A 23,816-nucleotide genomic window follows, 5' to 3' on the forward strand; every position below is an offset into this window, starting at 1 on the left:
TGGGCCCGCAGCAGAGTTTTTTCCAGATCGAGGCTTCGATCTGCACCCCGCTTCCGAGCATTTCTGATTGGACCAATCAGAACCCTCTATTCATCTGCATCTAGATTTCATCTATCTGCATCACTTCTGCATTGTTTACGACCGTCAAAGCCTTTCGACCAGACCGTCTATCATTAGACCGTTCTCACGCCGACTACCCAGACCGTTCGTCAACCCTATCACCCTTTCTTTTTGACCGTTTAATCCCGTTCAACCTTCATCCCTATATATCATGTCGACACCATACGATTTCGATCGACAGAAGGAGTCTGACATCACAAAAGTTGTGCCAAAGCTCAAGGGTGAATCCAATTTCGCCCAATAGCAGCATAGGTTATATATGACCCTTAGGGGTAACAACAAGATCTATGTTGAGCTCATCCAGGGTACTATCATAAAGCCCACCCCACCGGACCTTGGTGATAAATCACCGGAAACCCTACGAGAACTGGCTGAACATAATGCAACTGCAGCTACTCTTGCTTTAGGATCTAATACCCCACCTACTCCTATCTCCGAAGCTCTTGTCCGAGAGCTTGTTCGAAAGCAAAAGCAAGAGAACAGAGAGCTTATAAAGGAATACCAAGTCCTCGTTGACAAGTGGGATTCTATCAATATTTATTGTTATAACCAAATTTTCGGCACCCTTGAAGCTATTCCTGCCTCTTATGTGCAAAACATTGACAACCCACGAGATATGTACAAGCACCTTCGTGCAGAGTACGGCACCTCGTCATAGCAAGGCAATTTCAAACGCTTTGAGATCCTCGTCAATTTGCAATACAAAAACAACAACCCTATAGAATTCGTGCGCAAGTTCAAAGAAGCTCTCTTTGAAATCCAGCAACGAAACTCCGTCGTGCCACCAGATATGGTCCTCAATTTCTTCGTCAAGGCTGTTCAGGGTAACTCTCGATGTCACACCTTCATTCAAAACTTGAGACCGGATTTGAAAGATCCTAACTTCATAGTGGAGGTTTATCATGACTTTACAATGACAGAGGGTTCTAATCACATTACGAACTCTGGTTCCAATTCCAATTCGTTTAACCACTCAGCCAATACGACATCCACGAAGGACTCATCTGCTTCGAATTCCAATTCCAATGCTTCGTCTAACAAGAAAGATAAGAAGAAAAATGACAAGTCCAAATCTGATGATAAAGACAAACAGTCTTCAAACAAAAAGGACAAAAAGAAGCAGGACCATGAGAAGGATGCCATCTGGTGCAAGTTGCACAATGCACTTGGGAACCATTACACCAGAAACTGTCATTTGAAAGCTGGCGGATCTGCCAATGCTGTTCACCAGCAACCTCAGCAACAACCTGTCCAACAACAGCAATTTGGCTTCACATCAGCATATCAGCACATCCAACCTCCATCCACATTGTACACCGCCCCAGTCACAAAGCTCGCCTCTTCACTGAGAAGAAATACGATAACAGTTGCGATTTCCCCTAGCTCTACCTGTCGCTTTTGTGCCGTCTTTTATAAGCCACGCTTTACATCTTCAGGATCTTCACTAGCGGAGAGAGGCGTATTAACGGACCCTAAACGGTTAGTTAACTAATATAAAAGTGTGTATTACATACTAGGCCTACCGAGAGAAATATAGTTAACTCGAATATATTAGTTCTCCTTTACTACCGTTTATATTAACCCAATAATAGCTACTTTACTAGCGTAATAGGCCGAGACACCGGGGCCGCCCATTTATCCGAACACGCTTATAGTAGAAACCTATTCTAAAAGGGTTTTAGTATTATATCCCTCCGATTCGACACTAAGATAAGACTTACGATACTACCACCGGCCTTTATAGCTTTTAGCTAAGCCCTTAGGTAGAAGAATATACCGCGTGTATTTATAGTAAATATAAAATCCTAATTGTGTTAGGGTGGTCACGTGCTTATCACGTGACTCCCCGCTTCCCAGGACTTCCTCATATTTATAGATAGCTTCCCTCACTCTCTTCTTCTTTTCTCCTCTCTAGAGTCTATCCATTCATTTCTCTAAGTTACATATTCCACCTACGTAGCTTCTTCCTTCTATTAGGTTATAAAGCCCTTTACTCGAGGACTCCGAGTATCTTCAAAAATTATCAATTTTTATCAATTTTAACTAAGCGAATCAGAATTTTTATTATAGGTCGCGCTTCGGCCCGTCCCGCACCCTAATAAGGATCATCGAATCTATTATTAAGGTAGTAAGATATTATTATAAGCCGTATTTCTTTATTAGAGATTTCTTATTAAAAGAGCTCTATATTTATAAATAGAGATTTTTCTATTATAAAAACTCTATATTCTTAGCGAGAGTCGGCGAAAACGTGTCTCTCTACTTCTAACTAGAGATCTTTCTATCGAGAAGACTCTACTTTTCTTAGCTAGTTAATATAACTAATTCCGAGGATAATAACGCCGGTAAAGGCTTATTACGCTCTCTCCCTATACCTTATATCTAAATCTAACCTTCTTCCTTTACTAGCGTAGCGAAACGAGCGATTTAGACCTAAGGTATAAACCTTCTAGAGGAGAAGGAAATTAAACTAAATAAAGGTATTAAATTATTATTAGATAGTAGTAATCTTACTAGATAGAAACGCTAGATCGAGAACGGACTTAGTATAGTCCGTATCGATAAAATAGCTAATTATAAACTACCCTAATTATAGGAGATAGACCCTAAGTACGATATTTAGGAATACTAGTTAAAAATTGCTTATAGATAGATTAAAAGTCTACTAGATTAAGAGATTATTACTATTCTTAAAGGAGGAGTAGAAGCCTTTCTATATTATATAGATATTATTGTGACCTGCCAGTTCTTCACAGGAAAAGAGTGCATTTGAATTCAGAATACTAAGTACAGAGAGGGAAAGAGAAAGAGGAAAGGATCGTCAGCTACAGGATCCTTTCTATGTGCGCAGATCTCGAGTCGGAGACATCCAGCAGAAAACCCTGTCGACTTCAACCCTAAGCCCTGATCTATCCTGTCACATGTCTAAAACAAACATTATCACGTGACTGTGTAGTCGAACATCTAGATAATATCCAGATCGTTATATAACCCCCGGCTAAAACTACATTTAGTCTCTAAATGCTAGTTTATCGTTATCAATATATTTATCGAGTATAATATCACTCTTCGAAGTATCAATCTAGTCTTATAAACGTATTAGGGGACCTAGTTTAGAAGGATACTAGTCATAGAATTCTTGAACCTTCTATAGTGTATGCTTAAAGTTTCCTACGGGATACTATTATAGATTAAGATCATATCCTAACCACTACACTCGATACTATAACTTTCGGTAATATATTCTTATATCTAGTAATTTATCGACTTTCTATTTATCTTCTTTATTAACTCTAATTAGCGGAGGGGGATTAATATACTATCCTATTAAAGGCTCGGTAGTCGCTACTTTTTATAGCTTACTAGTATAGAAAACTAGGTGTACCTAGATCGAATCCGGTAGATTAAGTTCGTAAGAGTTACTAATCTTACTAATAATCTTATATAGACCACTCGCTAAGTGAGCGAGCTTCCGACCTAGCTAGGTAAGCTACTAGTCTTTCGTTATTATAAAAACGAAGTCGTTAATATTAAAATCTTCCTCTCTCTAATATCGATTTGCCTAATAGATTTATAACTATTATAACTTCGTAATCTACTCTTTTATCTAGTTCTAGATTTCTTATAGGTCTAAAAGTATCTATATAGCGTCTTATTTATTTAGTGTCACTATTTCCTAGTCTTTCTAGTCGAAGGATATAGCCGGTTTATATCCTCTCTCGATAAAGAACGGGGACTTCTTTATAGTATCTTAAGGAAGGATAGAAGCTACGAAATTTACTATCGGTAGTATTTCTAACTAATTATCCTAGTTCTATTTAATATATAGTCGTAGCCTCTAGGCTATATACTAATTCGCGATCTTACTCTAACTATCGGTCTAAGGATAGTATATAGTTAATAATTTCCTCTTAATCCTAAGGATTCGATAGAACTTAGTCTAGAACTTAGAAACGAACTATCCTCCGCGGTTAGAGATAATAGTCTTTAGGATACCGGTAGTTTATATTATATTATCGATAAATAACCGAGCTATCTACTTTATATTCGTATCTTTATAGTAGGGAATAGAAATTAGTCTCTTACTAAAGCGGTTAACTACTATAAAGATAGTGTTATACCTATATCGGTCTTTCGGGAATAAGCGGAAATCTATTAAAATATATTACTAAGGTCTCTCTAGGATAGGGAGGGGGTATAGTAGTCTAGGGACCCGATCCCTCTATACTTTAGTTCGTTTATAGACTAAGTAGTTATCTATATATCGCTTAATATCTACTATCTACCTAGGCTAATAGTATCTTATAGAGATAAGCTTCTTTAGCTTTTCTATACTAGGATATACGGTTATTAGTTACCGATATACCTTATCGAGTAGTCTAGTATATAGATTATCTTTATCCGGAACTTCTAGGCGTTCTTTATAGAGGAGAAGTCCGTCTTAGAGGATCTATTTCGGGTTACTCCCTTCTACTATAATCTATTAGAACTCGTTAAGCTCTAAACTCTCCTAGTTTACCTATTTTACCCTATTAATAACTTCTTATACGTTCTTTAGTTAGATTAGGTTTAGATCTAGCGGATAAACTCCCTTCTCTAGATAGTCCTCTAGTAAGAGCGTTAGCTACCTACTATTATCGATATAAAGTGACTCCTTTCTCGATAATATATCTACTATAATATTCTTCTTCCCTAGTCGGTATTTAATTAAGAAATAGAATTATAAGAGGAACTCGCTCTACCTCGCCTATCGTTAGTTTATTTATCGAGTGGTTATAAAGTATTCTAGAGATTAATAGTCTATAAGAATCTTAAAACGATCTTATTATATAAGACCCTCGAGCTCTAGTCTCTATTCCTATAATATACGAATAATAGTAAGAAGTTCCTTATCCCGCACTTTATAGTTTAACTCTATAGCTTATATAGTTTTTAAATAGAAAGCTACTAGATACTAGAAATCGTTATCTTTATAGTACTAAGATAATACTACTTCTAATACACTATCTAAAGTATTAGTTTCTACTCTTATTTTTCGTACTAGATTATAATAATAGAGTATCGGTATAGTGACTAGCTTCTCCTTTAAGAGTGTGAAGGCTACTTTATAATAGGTAGACTATTTATATAGGACGTCCTATTAAGTTAGGCGATATAGAGGCTTCGAAATTAAACTATATCCCTAGATAAATCGTCGATAGAAGTTATAAAATCTAAGGAAGGATTATATATCTTTCACTATCGATAGGGTCTTCTATAACTAGATCACCTAGATCTTCTTAGGATTAACCGCGATACTATCTATACTTATAATAAACCTAAGGAATTTAGTCTTCGTGATAGTAAATTTATACTTTAAGAGAGTAACTTATAAACTAGCCTTCTATAGATAGGAAAGTACCTCTCTTACCTATTGTTAATATTCTTTAAGAGTCTTACTATAGATAAGGATATTATCTATAAAGGTAACTACGTATTTATCTATATATTCTTATAAGATATTATTTATAAACCGCTAGAATATAGCCGGTCCGTTTATTAACCTAAATAGTATTATCTTATACTTAAAGGATCTATATCGTATCCTAAAGGTTATTAAATCCTCCGCTCCTAGGGTTAAACGAATCCGGTAGAATCCCTATCTAATATTAAGCTTAGTAAAGTACTTCGCTTTACTAGTTCGTTAAAGCACTTTATCGATTAGAGGAAGTGGGTAATAGTCCTTTTTAGTAATTGTATTTAGCTTTCGGAAGTTAATATAGAAGCGGAGTCTACTACTAGGCTTCTTTACTATTAGGATTAGGGATATATAAGGGGACGCGCTTAGTATAATAAAGCCCTTATCTAGATTCTTAATAATATACTATTTTACCGCCTTTAGCTTATTAAGAGATAGTTTATAAAGGGGATAGTAACCTAGTTACACTTCGGCTTTAAGAATAATATCGTGATCTACACCGGGTCTATATAGGGGTAATTTATCTAACTTCTTCTTCGAGAACACTTTAGCTAGATTATGATACTCTAGCGGTAATATCTTCTTAATCTCTTAGAGTTTAAGGTCCTCCTCGATAGAAGACTTTATAGTAAGAATTCGATCTATCTCACTAAGTGAGGTAGTAAAGATCTCGATTCCTCCTATAGGGTTTCTTTTCTTCTATACTTCCTATCTATCGAATCTAACTCTTCTAATTACACTAATATTAATTATAGGAAAGGGAGGCTTATCTTCTTTTTTATAGGAGAGCGGAATATTTAGTATCTTATCCTTAATATTCTATACTATCTTTCTCTACTCTTATATCTACTAGTGTCTATACTAACGCTTATAAGCGTAAGGATAGATATCTTTTTTTAACTTCTACTTCTACACTCCTATAGTTATCTTAGTTAGCTCGAAGAGACGATCTCTTCGGTTATATCCTTCTAGTGGATATCGTCCTATAGAGATCTCTATAGGATAGTCTTCGGGGTTAGGATAGAGATCTTACTCGCCACTTTATCGAAGAGAGTTCTTTTATCTAACTAAATTATCCGGTGTTATCGGTAATCGAGAAGGATATTATATTCGGTAAACTATATTCGCCCGAGAATAATATTATATCTTCCTAAGTCTATAATTAGTATAGGGATCTATCGTTAAATCCTTCTATCGATATAAATTATAAGGAAGGCTATATACTATATTAGTTCTACTAGTTTACTATTAAAACCTCGCACTAGGTATTTATAGCCTAGCCTTTCTACTCTAAGTCCGAAACGCTTACCTAGTATTATAACTATTAACGAATTAATAAAAATATAACTATCTACTCTAGTGTTACCGAGTGCTAAAATTAAAAATAAGCGTCTATTATATATTAGCTATATATTAAAAACTAAGCTATCTCTAGGACCGCTAATTAACTTCTATAAATCTAGCGAAAATAGTAATACCTTCTATCTACCTAGGAGGGAGACTTCGCCTAGGTAGGAACTTTTCCTAAATCGGTATTAGCTTTAAGCTCTATAATCTCGTCTATATAGGAAGGGTTTATAGTAGAAGTAGTTATTGTAATAGCGAGAGTCGGTTTCTTCTTCGGATAATTATAGGTTATATATCTATATTCTTTATAGTTAAAGTATCGTCCTTCTCTTATTAAGGTCTCTCTTTCGGAAGTAGATAGACTTAGAGTGTACTCGCGTTTTATATAGGGAGTGCTTAACTAGTTCGCGGCGGATATACCTCTAGCACCGGTAGCGGGGATTATAGATCGGGTATATAAGGAGGTCTTTACTTCCTACTAGAGACTAATCTTATACGCTATACTCTAATAGCTCTATATAAATATATCGAATAAGATAGTATCTTAGTTAACTACCTATATAACTTAACTCTAAAACTCTAAAGTAGATATAGGAGTTTCGAATATAGATTACGCTTATAGTTTTCGGTAATAACGATAGCTTCTTCGGCGAGCTATATAAACTCTATAAGGAAATTAGTGAAACTATCCTTTAGTTTTATCTTAAGCTTATAGTATATAGTATAAGCTTCTATATATCGGTTTAGATTCGCGAAGATAGTCTTTAGGTAAAGGATAATATCCTTAGCGTCTATATACGGGATACTAGTATTAGAGCTTATCTAAGGAGTAATATATAGCTAAGCTTTACCTTTATAATAACTCTAGATATAGAGCTTATAGTAAATAGGTAAAGGGTAATAGTTAGCGTTTACCTCGAGTTTCTAGCGAATTATAGTTTCTTAAGTCTTAAATCGGACTTCCTTTCTATTATTTAGTATAGATATATTAGGTATTTTAGTAGACTTCTAAGCGGTAGCGGCCTCTATAATCGGTACGCCGGTACTATACTAATTCTAACCTTAAAGATTTAAGAGATAGAAGGTAAGTTCACTATATTCGCGGATAGCGATATCTCTATAGGCGATAGCCTTATCTCGCTTAATATAGAGTGCTTCTATAGTATTATTAGGTTTAGTTCTCTTTACTCTTAGTATAATACTCTTATCTTCGAGTTCCTAGACTAGATTTTATAGTCTCTAGTGATCACGAGTAAGCTTAACAAATCTTTTACTTCTTAGTGTCTAGCGTAACTATACGCTAATCGGTTCTTCTTCTTTATCACGTTCACTAGTATTAACTAGTCTCTATAGATCGGGGGTCGGGGTATATAGGTTATAAGTAGCGATAGTTTCTTACTTAGTCTCTTTATTAGGCACGGGGATAGGCTGTCTATCCCGATTTATAGGTAGGTTTCGTCTCGGACCGACTATCTTAATTAGTCGGTGGTTCTCGGTATAGGTCCGGGATCAATGTGGGTTAAGGTCTTAGCTATATAGTGCTAAGGAACGAAAGTGGGGATATGATAGGGCCGAAACCGATTAAATTGATAGTTTGTACAGCCGTACTATTATAAAGAAATTGAGATAGTACTTAGTATTATATGACCTGCTAGTTCTTTATAGGAAAAGAGTGCATTTGAATTCAGAATACTAAGTATAGAGAGGGAAAGAGAAAGAGGAAAGGATTGTCAGCTACAGGATCCTTTCTATGTGCGCAGATCTCGAGTCGGAGATATCTAGCAGAAAACCCTGTCGACTTCAACCCTGAGCCCTGATCTGTCCTGTCACATGTCTAAAACAAACATCATCACGTGACTGTGCAGTCGAACATCCAGATAACATCCAGATCGTCACAATTATAATATATAAAGTAGAGACTCTTATTTATAGTATAGAAATTATAGATAATATTAGACGTAAAGTTATTAAGTTTTATAAGATCCGGAGATTAGATTTCTCTAGCGCTAATACCTATATTATAGCGTATTAGATATAGTATAACTAACTAGACCTATATAAGGTAGAGCCGTACCCTTTCGGTATAATATTTATTATACTTTATAATCTTAAAGGAGAACTAGATTTAGTAAAATTTATCTACTAGATAATAAAGGATACTATTCTAGAGAGTATTATAAAAGACGATTTTAATAACTTATATAAAAAGCTAATTATAGAAGCTTATAATATACCTACTTTATTAGATACTTCTACTATAGTAAACGTAATATAGAAGATAGAGAACTAGCGTGGCGGTAGTAGATAGAGATATAGTTATAGTAGAAAAGGCTATAGCGGCGGATATAATACTTCGTTAGATACTAAGATAGATATAAAAATAGAGAGAGAAACGTTATCTTTCTTTAAAAACGGTCTAGTAAAAGGTAAGACTATCGACTAGTAGGCGGAATAATAAAGAAACTAATAACTATAGTATATTAATAGCTATAAATATCCCTATTATAGTATTAAAGGTTATCTAGTAAAGATATACTACTACCTTATAGAAGACCTTATTTTCGAAAGGTAGAAACTAAAAGTAGATTATAGGATTTATTATAACCCGATTATATTAAAGCTTATACGTATAAACCGGGAGGAGGTCGGCCTAGTAAAGAAGGTTAGCGGACTTCTATAGATTAACGGCCCGCTTTTTTATAAAGTAAAAAGCGAAGCTAAAGATATAAAGAAAGAAAATATAAAGATAGAGATTTTAACTAAGGTCTAAAAGATATATTTTTATAAGCCTAACTCTAGCTCTAAGTCTAACGATAAAGATAAAGACTTTAATAGAGTTAGTAAGGTAGTCTCTATATATAAAATATATAGACGTCTAGGATATATCGGTAAACTATATATTAAAGCTTCTTTAGCGGATACTATTCTTCTTAATAAAGATAACTAAGTTAAGCTCTATAACTTTAATTATAAAGTATATTAGCTTAGGAAAGCGAAGAAATAGATCTTAAGAGATAAATAATAACGTATTAAAAAGCCTAGTATAAAATTTTATACTAATATCTAGACTATAAATCCCCCTAGATCTAGTAGAGAGAAATATTAGATTCCTATTATAGATAACTATACCCGATATACTAAGGGCCCCTATTTTCGTACTAAAGATAAGATTATAGAATATATAATTAAATTCTATAAGCGGTAGAAGCTTCTCTATAGTAGATACCTAGCTATCTAGCGTATTAATAGAGGAAGCGAATTCTATAAATTCTAGATATAGAGGGAGAGTAAGGGAATAATTTTTAAACTTATACCTATATATATACCTAAGTCTAATAGTATAGCGGAGCGTATAAGAGGCTATATTAACTAAATATAGAGGACAATAAATATAGATACTAAGCTTCTAGACTCTCTCTAGCCTTTTTATATAAATACCGCTATTTATATTTATAACCGCCTAGTAAACCCTAAAATAGGTAAGACCCTAATTATTATCTAGTAGTAAGACCTTATCTTAGTATAGGAGAAACGAAGGTTAATCTAAAGCACCTTCGTATATAGGGAGTAATTATTTTTGGGAGACAATACTGTTATAGCCGTTTCCCTATAAATACAGGGGTTAGTCCTAATTAGGATTTGTCTCTCTTAGTATCCCATTTTTAATACTAGTGCCATTTATTATGGTACCACCGTAGTAAAAAACATAGCACCCTAGCCACCTTAGCCATATAGTACTTTGATGAAATTAATTAATTGATCTGATCCATACCTCTATTAAATCACATAATCTGTATAGGGCTAATTTACTAGGGTTATTAGAGCATAATATAGGTGAATTATAGGAGGTAATTTAGTTATAGTAAAAATATAAAATTGATACCATTGAAAAGAGCATTTAATTCTTAGTATACTAGTATTTTTTATAGAGTAATTAATGCGATTTTGATAGAGAAATAGAGGTTTAAAAAGTAGTTATAGAAGTGGGAGAGGTGCAGATTTATTAAAGGGGGGAGCCTTAGCACCCCGTATCGACTATTAATTCCACCGCACTAGCACCCCTAAAAGTGCAGTTTTTAAGTATCTAAAAGGTGTATATTAATTATAGAGAGTTAATTTATATTAATCCGTTATTTCCGACCGAGAAATAGCTTAATCTAGTAGTATAAATAGGATAAGAAAATATTCGCTCGGAGGATTAGGATTAGGGGTATACTCTATTAAAGATATCTTAAATAGATAAAAAGCAGTTAAAAAAGCAGTCGAAAATGTAGTCGAAAATATAGTCACAAATACAGTCAAAAATGCAGTTAAAAATAAAGCTATTTATAACGGGGATAGATTTACTAATATATATAGAGTGCTCTAATAACCCTAGTAAATTAGCCCTATATAGATCATATGATTTAATAGAGGTATGGATCAGATCAATTAATTAATTTCATCAAAGTACTATGTGGCTAAGGTGGCTGGGGTGCTGTGTTTTTTACTACGGTGGTATATACCATAATAAATGGCACTAGTATTAAAAATGGGATGCCAAGAGAGACAAATCCTAATTTAGACTAACCCCTGTAGTTGTAGGGAAACCGCTGTAACAGTAGGGTCTTCCTTATTTTTATCTATATTTTAAGAGAGACTCGTGTTTAGTTAGAGAAGTTAGGAGTACGAGTATTCCGGGGATATCTAATTAGTTATAAAGGAGAAAACGGCTATATCTTTAAGGTATAGAATTGTTGTGGTGAGACCCCACATGTGGGTCTAGGCCCTCACCCTCTGGTAGTAGATAGCTGTAGTGGGAGCTCGCTTCCTCCCTCCCTAATACAACCCTCTCCCTTCTGCTTCTCTGAGCCTACTAGTTGTAGTCTCACCAGGTTATGACCCTTTCTCTTTCCCAGAGCTTTCATTACCTTTCATCAACAAGAAGAGCAGATTACAACGATCTAATTTTCATCCAAAAATTCACCTATTCCGTGTAGAGAGAGTCGCGGATAGGCGTGCAGCGGGGTGGATCGCTAAATTTGGGACCCACATAACCTATAAATCAGAGTTTTTACCCCACAAAAACAGCCTTTTGCGCCTAGTTGGGACCACTTTTTCATCTTTTTACACCTTTTGATTCGTCGGACGATATCCTAGTTCGAGGATCACCCTTTTCATACATTCTAATTCGACTAATCAGGTCGAAGATATCATTTATACCTTAATTCGGCTAGTTTGCCGAAGATAATCAACCATTAAATCGATAAATCACGTCGGTAAATATAAGCGTCAAGAGATCCGGGAAGGATAGAGGACGTAGACAATAACAATAGCACCGCTATTAGTGCGGGTAATAATAACACCCCTACTATTAGTAGAGGTGTAGTAAAGTCTAAAGACTAGTATACCTATCTAGATATAGTTAGGACGAATAGAATATAGGTAGATAAGCTCCTAAAAATTGGTAGTTTTATACTATATAAGCTAGAGCCGCCGTTAAAAAATAAGGAAGACTTCGATAACTAGTATAACGGAGTGTATAAGATTCTCCGGGGATATCACCTTTATAGGCTAACTAATAAGAATATCGAGAGACCGGATATAGATATAGAGAATACCGAGGACTAGGTTACACTTTCAATCTAGGTAGTAGGATAACTAACGTAGTGTATTAACCCGGATATTACTAATAACCTTACTAACTCTAGAGAGAGAATTGAACTAGTAGATAACTTTATATATTAGTTAAAACTATATATATAGGGGGAAGGTTACACTACTCTAAGTATAGTAATAATAAAGCTATTTAGGATATAGCGAACCGAGTTTACCACTATAATAGAGTTTATTAATAGAGTGAAGTAGCGGTTTAAAGCTATAAACGACTTAAAAGTAAAGCTTTATCCGTATATAGCGCTTATTATTATAATATCGGAACTAGAGTAAGTCCCGGAGATAAAAAATACTATCGAGATTAAGACTAATAAGATAAAAAACATTAAGGACCTAGTAATAGAGATTTCTATAACGGACTATCTTAAGATTTACACTAAGATAAATAATAAGGCTAAAGCGCTAGGGGTTAATAGAGGAATAGGAGCTAGTGTAATAAAAGCTCTAAAAGCTTCCCGCTAACTAGTATCGATATCGATATTAGATAGAAAGAAAGATAAGCTTATAAATATACCGCCGCTAGGTAAATACGCTAAGAAGTATATCGAAGAATAGAAAAATTATAAAACCTAGCGTATAGCTAATAGCGCCTATTCTTACTATAATACGTAGGGTTATAATACTAAAATCTGCTATTATCTAGACTATAAGAATCGACCACTAAACTAGAAGCTAAAACTAGGTCTTTAGTATTAGAAATTCTATAATAATAAGATCTTTAATAAGAATAAAGACTAGTAGCTTACTAGTAAACTAACGGAGAAAACACGGTAGGCCAATTTTAACGCTATAGCTTTGTTAGTATCGTTATTAAAGCTAGCTAGGGAGTATAACTTTAGTGGTATAGCAATTATAGAGACCGAGATAGATCTAGTTTAATACGAATAACCGGTTTTAGACTAATAAGAAGAGATAGGACTAGCTAGATTAGTAGTTTCTATACTATCCCGATAGCTTCGTACGGGAGTAGACTAGGTTTTAGACTCTAGTTCTTTATAGTATATCTGTTTAAATAGATATCTATTCATTTCTTATAAAGTATATAAATTAGATAAAGGTCTAGGTTAGGATTCTAGCGTAGGATAGAGAGTAAGAGTAGAAGGTGTTAGTGATATTATACTTCTAATCCGGAGACTAGATAGATCTAGATACGAACTATAAGTGTAATGTCTCTATAAACCCGGAAATAGGTTTAATCTACTTAGCTTTTTAGCAATCCGCTAGCAAAAAGGGATCTTATAGAACCTAGATAATATGATTATTCGGGATAAAAATAAGACCGAGATCGGATATACCTTCGTTAGTATAAATATCCCTTTTATTAAATTAGTAGATAAGCTAAATCTAGTTCTTTATAAAAGTTAGATAATAAATTAGTAGTCTAGACTATAGTAGTAAGCAAATAGAGCTATTTCCTATATATTAATCTTAGTAGAGCTTATATATCGGCGTCTCGGTTATATAGGATGCTATAAAGGTCGGATTAATAAAGATAAATTAGGAGAAGATATTAGTATAGAGTGTTTTAACTATAAACTATACTATAAAGTAAAGTCTAAAAAGATAGTCTCCCGAGAGAAATAAGCTAGAGCGACTAAGGTTAGCTAGCTAGTATATATTAATCTATACCTTTATAAACTAAAAGGACTAAGTAAGATAGGGAAGTAAGACCGTAAGTATATAATAATTATCACTAATAATACTTCTCGTTTTTATATAACGATCTATATTATAAAGAAGGGTAAAGCGTCACCTACACTAATCTTATAGGCTAAGATATTTAAGAATTATACTAGATACTACCTAATAGAGTAGAGATTTTAAATAATAACGGGACTAAATCCCTACACTTCTAGAAGTGGGTAAAAGAGAAAAACCTAACTATTAGCACTTCGTTAGCTTATATATACGAATAAAATAGTATCGCCGAGTTTAGCGGTCACTATATAATATAGATAGCTAGGACTATATATATTAACGGGGGTATACTAAAGGAGCTATAGACGGAAGTATACTATACTACTACGTACGTTATTAACCGCTTAGCTCGCTTAGGTAAGAAAGAAGCTCTAATTCTTACCTAGAGAAAGGCAATAGGACTCCGAGGAGATAAGACCACTACTAATCTATTATTCCTTTATATATAGTACTCGAAGGTATACGTATACTAAGCTAAAGAGACTAGAGTATAGGGTATAAAAATAGACCCTCGTGTATAGATTAGTTTTCTTATAGGCTATAAGGGTGATAATAGACACTACTTTCGGATCTATAACCCTAAGACTAAAAAGGTGACAATTTATAGAGACGTTATTTTCTAGGAGCTAAAAACACCGAAGACCTATAATAGTGCTACTAACTTTTAAATTAGTGAGACTACCGATATTATAACTCCGAAGATATAGTTTAAACTAGGAAAAGCTCTATTCAAAATAGCCAGATAGGTAGCTAAAGACCTCGGTTTAACAGATACCGGATAGTATATTAGCTTAGGGGAAGAGCACCGGTTTACGGGGGTAGAAGAAGAAGCTTCGTTTAATAGTGATAATATAGAGATATTCTACAACATAGAAACTATATAGGATACACTAGAAAATAGGGTGCAAGCTTTAAGAGATAGGAGAGAGACCCTAGATCGCTAGATATAGCAACAGTTCTCTCCTCCGTAGTCTATATAGTAGTATATATACCACCTAGTGAATTACCCGCTTCTACTAGAACCTACACTAATAAGATAGGAAGTGACACCTTCTCCAACCCCTTCCCTATTAGCAGCTCACTAATAGTAGCAAATTCAACTTATAAAATAAGTAGTTAAATAGCATACACTAAATCCAGCTCGCTTAAATCCACTAAAGAGATTATATCCTACCCCTTTCCTACCGAGATCTCCTATCTAATCAAGTCCTCCCGTCTAACCGGTTCCTATCGCACTAAGTCCTCCCGTCTAATCGAATCCTTCCGTCCTATCGAACCCCCCTACCAATCTATCGAGTCCTCGGAGATTATAGAGATCTAACAAAGGATAGTCGCTAGAGAGATATATAGATATCAGATAGAAGAAATACGGAGAGCGGGATAATAGCGGAGGAGCATAATATACGGTAGAAGAAACCGTGATAAGTGAAGGATTAATACTATAGGACTACTAGCGCGGATCACCCTTTAGCATTAGATTTACTATATTATCTACGGAAGTAGTCCCTAAGGAAGGTTTAATAAGTGTAGAGAACGGTCTTAAAGTATAGAGAGTTAAAATTCCCCGTATATACGCTAAAGCTATAAAATTAGAGTTCAAAGACAAATAGTATAAAGTAATAAAGGTGTAACTAGGAAAGCTCTAAGACGTAAAGGCATACGAAATAGCACTAAGACCACTATCTAGATATATAGTCTTACCTAGGAAATAGGTCTTCGATTTAAAAATTAACAAAGATAACGAGATATAAGAATTTCAAGCTCACTAGGTAATTTATAGAAACCGTTAGCGTCCCGGCTTCGACTTTTAAGAAAACTACGCTCCTATTACACGCGGAGAAACTATAAGACTATTTCTAAGTATAGTAGCTATTAATAAGATAATTATCGAATAGGTGGATTATATAGTAGCTTATCTTAATACTATAATAGATAATAGGGTGATGATCTATATAAGATAACCGACTAGGTTTAAAACTAGAGGTCTAGATAGAGAAAAGAAAGATAAAATCTGCCTTATTCTTTAAGCTTTATATAGACTCCGATAGGTAGGTCACCTATAGTACGAAACTCTAGTAAATGCACTAAAAGACATAGGTTTCTAACCTCTACTAGATAAACCCTATATCTAGATTTATAGAGAAAAGCAGATCTAGATCCTACTATATGTGGATAATACCTTAATAGCTGCTTTTAAAGTAGTAGAGATTGACTAGTTTAAGACTATAATCCTATTTCGCTATAAAGACCTTAGAAAGCCGGCTAGATTCCTAGAGAGTAGCCTATCACGGAATAGCAAAAACGGAGCTATCTTTCTTAACTAGGCTATATACACTAAGGAAGTGATTATAAAATCTGGATTATAGGATATATCCTATATCTATCTACCGATAAAAATAGGCTATAAATGCCTAGACATTATAAGGGATCTAAAGGATAAAGACGTTTAAAGATAGAACGACAAAGACATCTAAAGGGGACAGAACGATAAAGATATCTAAAGGGAATAGAACGACGATAATAATATGGCATTATAGGTATATAATAAACCATCCGTCTTAAAAGAAGAAGCTTTAGCGTTTATAGAGGACATTAGTAAGCTAGGATAGCTAGCCGATAAATCACGACCTAATATTATAGTAGCTATTAATAAGCTTTAACGGCGAGTCTCTATACCTAGATAAGAGGACATTAACGCTCTAAAGTAACTTATTCGTTACCTAAAAGGGACGAAGAACCTCGGAATACTACTTAGAAGAAATAGAAGTGTAAATAGAGATAACGGTCTTATTAGCTACATAGATACTTCTTACTAAGATTGCGAAGATAGGAAGAGCACCGAGGCCTATATCTTTTTCTATACTAGATCACTAATTGGCTAGAATTCCTATAAGGAAGAGATTGTCGCTAGAAGTAGCACGTTAGCGGAATACGTGGTAATAGATAGAGCTATATAGGAAGGAATATGGCTTTATAAAGTAATAGTCTAAATAGGAATCCGATAAGAAGAAGACCTCCCGATCACAATTTACACTAATAGCGATAACGCATTTACTATTATAAAAAAGGACAATTACGCTAAAGCCACGAAATGGCTCGATACACGATACCACTTCGTCCGTCACGTAGTTAGATCTGGAATTGCGTCCTTTATATTAATCCTAAGCGAGGATAATATTGCTAACGCTCTAACGAAACCGCTAGGAAGAGAGCGCTTCGAGAAGATGAGAAAAATCATGATATATAGTGACAATTGAGGTTTGCATACATTGAAACATATATTAGGAATGGACATAGAAAAAGACAAAAATAGATGAAAAGAAGGATTTAAAAACTGATAAAAACAAGCAGTTTTTACTATAACAGCCGGAATGGGGTCATGGTTTCTGCTTTGCTTTCGGGTTGGGCCCTACGGGGGTGTGTTGTGGTGAGACCCCATATGTGGGTCTAGGCCCTCACCCTCTGGTAGTAGATAGCTGTAGTGGGAGCTCGCTTCCTCCCTCCCTAATACAACTCTCTCCCTTCTGCTTCTCTGAGCCTACTAGTTGTAGTCTCACCAAGAATCCTATTATAAAAGAAATTATACGCTCCTAGGACGTCACTTTCCTAGATAAACTAGATAAGAATAGCGGTCCGGATAATAACTAGAAGGGGGGTCTAGTACCGGCTAGAAAGCTAGCACTAAAAAACCCTAATTCGGATAATAATACCGGAGCACTCTATAAAGAGGGAGGACCCTAGATTAAAAAGGGTCGATAGCTATTTAAAAGACCTAGGATTTAACTAAGGCTAGTTCCGTAGGTTATTATTACTAATAGGAAGCTAGAACCTATAATTTAAGGTCTAATAAAGCCGACAATTTAGTAAAAGTAACCCTTAGTAGGACCGAACACACTAGGAAGAGTATAGACTATACCACTAATACCTAAAGTGTTAACTAGGATCTAGGAAGGCGAGGATATATCTCTAATTCGATAGCCTATTTTCTAAAAGCTAGTAAAGAGATAGCTAGTATAATAGGCTAAATAGTAGTCTAAATAGTAGGCTATATAACGTCCTACGCTCTAACCCTAAGCTCGGGAATTGATTAGAAAGTATATAGATTAGCTTAGTATAGAAGTGTTAGTTCTTTATCTACTACTACCTTAGCCTAGAAAGTAAGCTATAAAGCCTCTAGTACTAGAGGTGATCCCGGAATCCCCTACTATTCACTAGTCGATCGAGCGTGATAATAGTGAGGAAATTTATAAAACCTTTTTACACACACTAGCTAGATAGGCAGTTTCTTAGTAGGAAGAGAGATAGACAGTTTCTTAGTAGGAAGAGAGATAGGCAGTTTCTTAGTAGGAAGAGAGATAGGCAGTTTCTTAGTAGAAAGAGAGATAGGAGTTTTCTTACTAAGAGGAAGAGATACTAATTTAGCGAGATCTCACACCGCTAGTAGTAGTTATTAAATCACTAATACTATATTTACTAGGTATATTTAGAGAGGATATACTATAGTATAAGACTCCGAGACTAGTTTTATAACTAATTCTACACACTTCGTAAGAGATTTCTTATAAAGCTCTATCTTATAGAGAGGAAGAGCCTTTTTAATAACTAGAAGAGGAGTTTTTATAGCTATAAGAAGAGATTTCTTATAATATTTCCACAATCGAGACCGATCACACTATAATTTAATAGGATCGTTAGCCGTCTATCGTTATAATTAGTAGTGACGAGACAATTCTATGGTTTATTCCCCGCCCTTTAAGCCGTATAAGACGCTTACCGGAGCGCTACGGCTTCCCTAAGAACCCCCTACGTCCCCTAAGACCGAACCCTCTACCGAAACCGAAGACGAAGATAATACGCGTAAGACCGGACGTTCTATAGGGTAATAATAGTGCTAGCGAGGGATCTAGATAGGATAAGTAGGATATATAGAGAGGAAGGCTAGTAGTATCGAAGGTTCTTACTAAGTAAAGCACTCCCTTTATTTATAATAGTAAGCCGCTTTATATTAAAGACGTCGATATCCCTTAGTCCTATAAATAAGCTCTAAAGTCTAAATTTATAGATAGATAGTAGGCTACTATAGAGAGTTAGATTAATAATCTGATGAACGAGAGAAGTGTACTATATGACTTAATACTACTACTATACAACGGGGTAAGAAAAGTAAAGCGAGTGTGTTTTGTTAAGAGCAGATATACTTAGCTATTTAACCTATATTAGGCTTATAAAGTAGCGATAATAGCTTAGTAAGTGATACCTAAGGCTAGTAAGTGATACCTAAGGCTAGTAAAGTGATACCTAAGGTAGCTACTATATAGAGAAAGTAAAAGACTAAATAAATATATAGGAAGGGAGTAATTCCGGCCGATATACCCCTCTAGGAGCTACCTATAGGATCTATAGAAGTTAACGTCTTTATATAATCTACTCTTCTACTAAAGGCTTAATATTAATAAGTCTAAGAGACGTTATAAAAGCCTTATAAGACTACGATAGAAGTAGCTTAGTGAGTCTATCTATCTATATATCGGTAGTTATAACCTAGCGAATAGAAATCGAGCTAGTACTAATTTCCTAGCGAAGCTAGTAGTAGTAAATATCTATATAGCGGAGTTTTATATATATCTAAAGTTACTTATAAGTTAGTAAGTTAACTGTCTACTTATTATCGTAGTCGATAGTAAGACCTACTTTATAATTAAGTCCGACTATACTAAGAAGCCTCTTCTACTATATTACTATCTTATCGGCTTCTAAAATAGTAAGTAGCTCCGCCTCTATTATTAAGGTAGTAACCGTCCTCTACTTACTAGCTTTCTAGTTAATAGTAGCGCTAAAGAGCTTATAAAAGAAGCCCTCTAAGCTTTTTTAATTAATATAATTACCGAAAGAAGCGTTACTTAAGAATTAGAGCGTAGGGTTATTATAGATAGGATAAAACTCGAGAGCTTAATATTAGATATTATATAGATACTAAATTAGCCGATTTATAGCGTCTTAGTACTCTAGTCCTAGATTTATTAAGAACTTAGTAAGATAGTTAGCCGCTTTCGCTATATCTAGATAAATAATAACTATTAGATAGAGAGCTAAGCCTAGCTTCTACTAATACTTATAGATCTACTCTCTAGTTATAATATTAGTAAATTTATTTATCCGATTTACTAAAAGCGGTATTAAATATTAATAACTATATATAAGTCCGTATTTAGTGGCTATAGAAGAGATATAAGAATCCTAGTAAAGCTAAAGCTTATATTTCTAGATATCTTAGAGAATATATATTCTAAGAAACTATAAAGCTTCTCCTATTTCTTAAAGTTTTTAGTGCTTCTCTAGTTCTTATTATAGCTAAAGTGCTTTTTAAAGCCTTAGCTAGTAATATATAATAATAATAATATTAATATAGAAGAAGATAATAATCCCGTCTCTAATAAAGAGATATAGGTCTTTTAGGATATATTCGAATCCTAGCTTTTTAAGGACGTAAGTAGCTTCTTATTACTATAAGCGGTGTAACTTTCTTAGTTTATATAGAGCTTTAAAAAGCTTCTATACCTTACCTCTATTATAGAATCTTTCTAGTATTTACGTATATATAACTTTATCGAGATCGCTATTTAGAAAGGTATTAATAGCGTTAAGTTATATCGTATCGAGATTAAATATAGTAATAAGTATAAAGATAGCGTAGGTAATATATATAGTAAGTATAGCTATGTACTTTTCCTCCGAATTAATTATCTAGAGGTCTCTATAGATATAGATTCTTACTTTTAACTTTACTAAAAAGCTATTACTATCGAATTTATAGGTAAATATCTAGGTTAGGGGAAGTATTTAGATACTTCTATCCTATAAGGGAGGATATACTTTATATATCCTATAAAGCTTAATTAATTTAACCTTAAGTCCTACTATAGTAAAGAAGCCTTCTATAAAAGGGTAGTTTACTACTTCCTTCTAGTTCTATAGCTCTAGTAGTAGATTATCTTAGTATCGATAGGCTACTAATCAGATAGTAGAAAGACTAGTTATAAATATAGTAAGTACGCCCTCTATATTATTAGAGTTATTATATACTATATAAGTAGCTATATTAGGGTCTTCCCTAACTTTCCATCTCCTCTTATCTTATATAATATTAGAAGGGGTGACTTCTCTTTAGTTCCTATTCTTACTAACTAGTATCTTTAGAAAACTATCTAAGACTTCTTATTAAAGTGAATTATACCTCTCTACTCTCTCTACTAGTTTAGTCTCTTTCTATAGGAATACTAGCGGTTGTATCTAAATTAGACGCTCTTTAAACTTTAGTAGTTTTATTAGAATTACTATCTAGAAAGGTTATTATCTTATTAAAAGAGTAGTAAGAGTAAACTATCTCGCTACTAATAGAGTGCTTACTATAGAGCTATTATAAAGATAGATAGCTAGCGGACTTTCTAAAGGAGAATCTAGACTATCTAGTAAAAGGATAGTCTTTAAAGAAGGAGGACTCTCTAGGAGAAAGATAGCGCTCGGTATTAGTAAAGGTATAGCTAGGAAGCGCTCTTATAGTATAAGAGTAAGATCTTTTTCTATCTATTATTATATAAGCTCCTCTCCTCCTATATATAGTAGGCTTTTAGCCTATATATCTTATTAAATAAGCTCCTCGCTTATCCCCTTAACTAGGCTATCGGTTAGGTCTTACTCTCTTTAAGTAATTAGTTTAGGCTTATTTTATATAATTAGTATAGCGCCTACTTAGCGTATAGCCTTTTCGAGCTCTTTATTAAGCTTATCTTCTTTAATAATCTTAGTAATCTATTTTTACTAGATCTTTAGAGGCTCTATTAGATATTTTTTATAATTAAGACTTTTATTAAAAGTTATATCCTAAACGAACTTATAGCTATTAGTATAGGGGAACTAGATCTTCTAAATATTACTCGCTCTATAACTAACTAGATATCTAATTTCTACTCTATAGTATATTTTATCTAATTAAGAGATCCCCTAGATCCTTATATAGGCTCGGTAGCTATATACTTTTAGATTTAAAAGGTTAATAGGAGTAAAGGTATCTATCCTTTATAAGTAGAATTCCTATTATAGGATAATCCACTTCCCTAAGTTTAGCTTTATCGGCGATCTATTTAATATATATATAGTAGCTTACACTACTTCTAGCTAGAGGTTCTTTAAAAGAGCTAAATCTTTAAGAAACGCTCTCGCTTTAGTAATAATTACCCCCTTAGATCGCTCTATAAAGCTATTTTACTCTAGGGTACCGATAACTATCGTCTATATTATAATTCCGTTCTCTTTAAGAAAAGTGATAGTCTTACTATCTATTAAACCTTTATTATCTAAATAGAAGATACGAATTAGAAGGTTAAACTAGTGATAAAGTAGAGAGAGGAAAGTATAGATAGCTTATTAGTAGCCGCTTTTCCGCTTATATATCTCTCTTTAGTAATAGCGAATCCTATCTAGATAGAAATAAGAAAGCTAGATATAATTATTATATCCTAGTTTAAATATAATTAGATTAAAATAAATATAACTAAGTCATGGAAATGCTACGATGCTAATCAATGGAGAAAGTATCGTATGTATTGAAATGGACAGAGAGGGAAAAGAAGAGACTGAAGGTGACAGGCTGTCTGGGACTATCTACCTATGGTGGCATCACGTGATGCCACGTGATCCACCCAACACTAAGCGGTCCGAAAGGGGTCCTTTATACTCTATATAAGATTTACTACTACTATCTATTTAGCTAGTAGGTTTTATAGAGGTCGGGATTATAAGGTTTAGTATCTATAGTTAGGGAGGAATCCTTAATAATCTCTATCCTATCGACTATAATCGCGAGCTTTTCGATACACTCGCTATATAGATAGCTAAAGCGCTAGTACTAACGAGTAGTAGAAGCCTTAGAAGTAAAGGGCTATATTATACGGCTTATTATATTAAAAGTAGTAGTTATAAATACTATTAGAAATATAAAACCTACTTATAGAAGTGCGAAGAAGTTCCTAATCTCTTTTAGCTTATAGAATGTCTTACTAATATTTTTATTAATAATAGTAAGTTTATTAAAATTAGCTTTATATCCGTACTTCTTTATTAGTACGACTAAAATTAGATTACAATAAAAACTAAAGGAGTACTTTATATTTAAGAGAGTAAGATTAATAGGCTTTCCGGAGTGTCTAATAGTCCTAAGTCGGACTTTACCGGTTCTATAGAGCTATATAGTAGTATTATCTACTTTTAGAGTCCTCTTTATCTCTTTAAATTTAATAAAAAGACTCTTATTATTAGAGATATACTTACTAGTTATAGAATTAACTAGCTATCTATCTCTAATAGAGCTTTATATACTATTTATAAGGAAAGATATATTAGTAGGTAGTAAAGATAGTATTATTAAGAAACTACTATCTTCGTTTTCGTCGATTAGTACGAAGTAAGACTAATTTAAAGTCTCCTTCTCTTCTAAAGTGAGCTTATCTTAAAGCTCCTTTACTTTATCTTAAAGCCTCTA

At 33.9% G+C, this 23,816-nt stretch overlaps 2 protein-coding genes across 2 annotated transcripts; one reads left to right on the forward strand and one right to left on the reverse strand.

Annotated features, from left to right (window-relative positions):
- Positions 1-7,987: 7,987 nt before the first annotated feature.
- N7525_005230 (uncharacterized protein) lies at positions 7,988-8,398 on the reverse strand (the record flags this gene model as incomplete). The annotated part of the gene is made up of 3 exons (XM_061213329.1): positions 7,988-8,143; positions 8,225-8,255; positions 8,325-8,398. Coding segments are annotated over 3 exons (261 nt in total), but the record flags the coding sequence as incomplete, so codon positions are not given.
- A 5,436-nt stretch (positions 8,399-13,834) lies between these two features.
- N7525_005231 (uncharacterized protein) lies at positions 13,835-15,599 on the forward strand (the record flags this gene model as incomplete). The annotated part of the gene is given in 6 exon segments (XM_061213330.1): positions 13,835-13,940; positions 14,016-14,128; positions 14,148-14,179; positions 15,069-15,121; positions 15,229-15,390; positions 15,403-15,599. 6 exon segments carry the CDS (start codon positions 13,835-13,837, stop codon positions 15,597-15,599), a joined length of 663 nt encoding a protein of 220 aa, XP_061070351.1.
- Between the last annotated feature and the right edge of the window lie 8,217 nt (positions 15,600-23,816).

Source organism: Penicillium rubens (assembly GCF_028828025.1).
Source record: "Penicillium rubens strain IBT 27055 chromosome Unknown utg000002l_segment0_segment0, whole genome shotgun sequence".
Taxonomy (NCBI): Eukaryota; Fungi; Ascomycota; class Eurotiomycetes; order Eurotiales; family Aspergillaceae; genus Penicillium; species Penicillium rubens.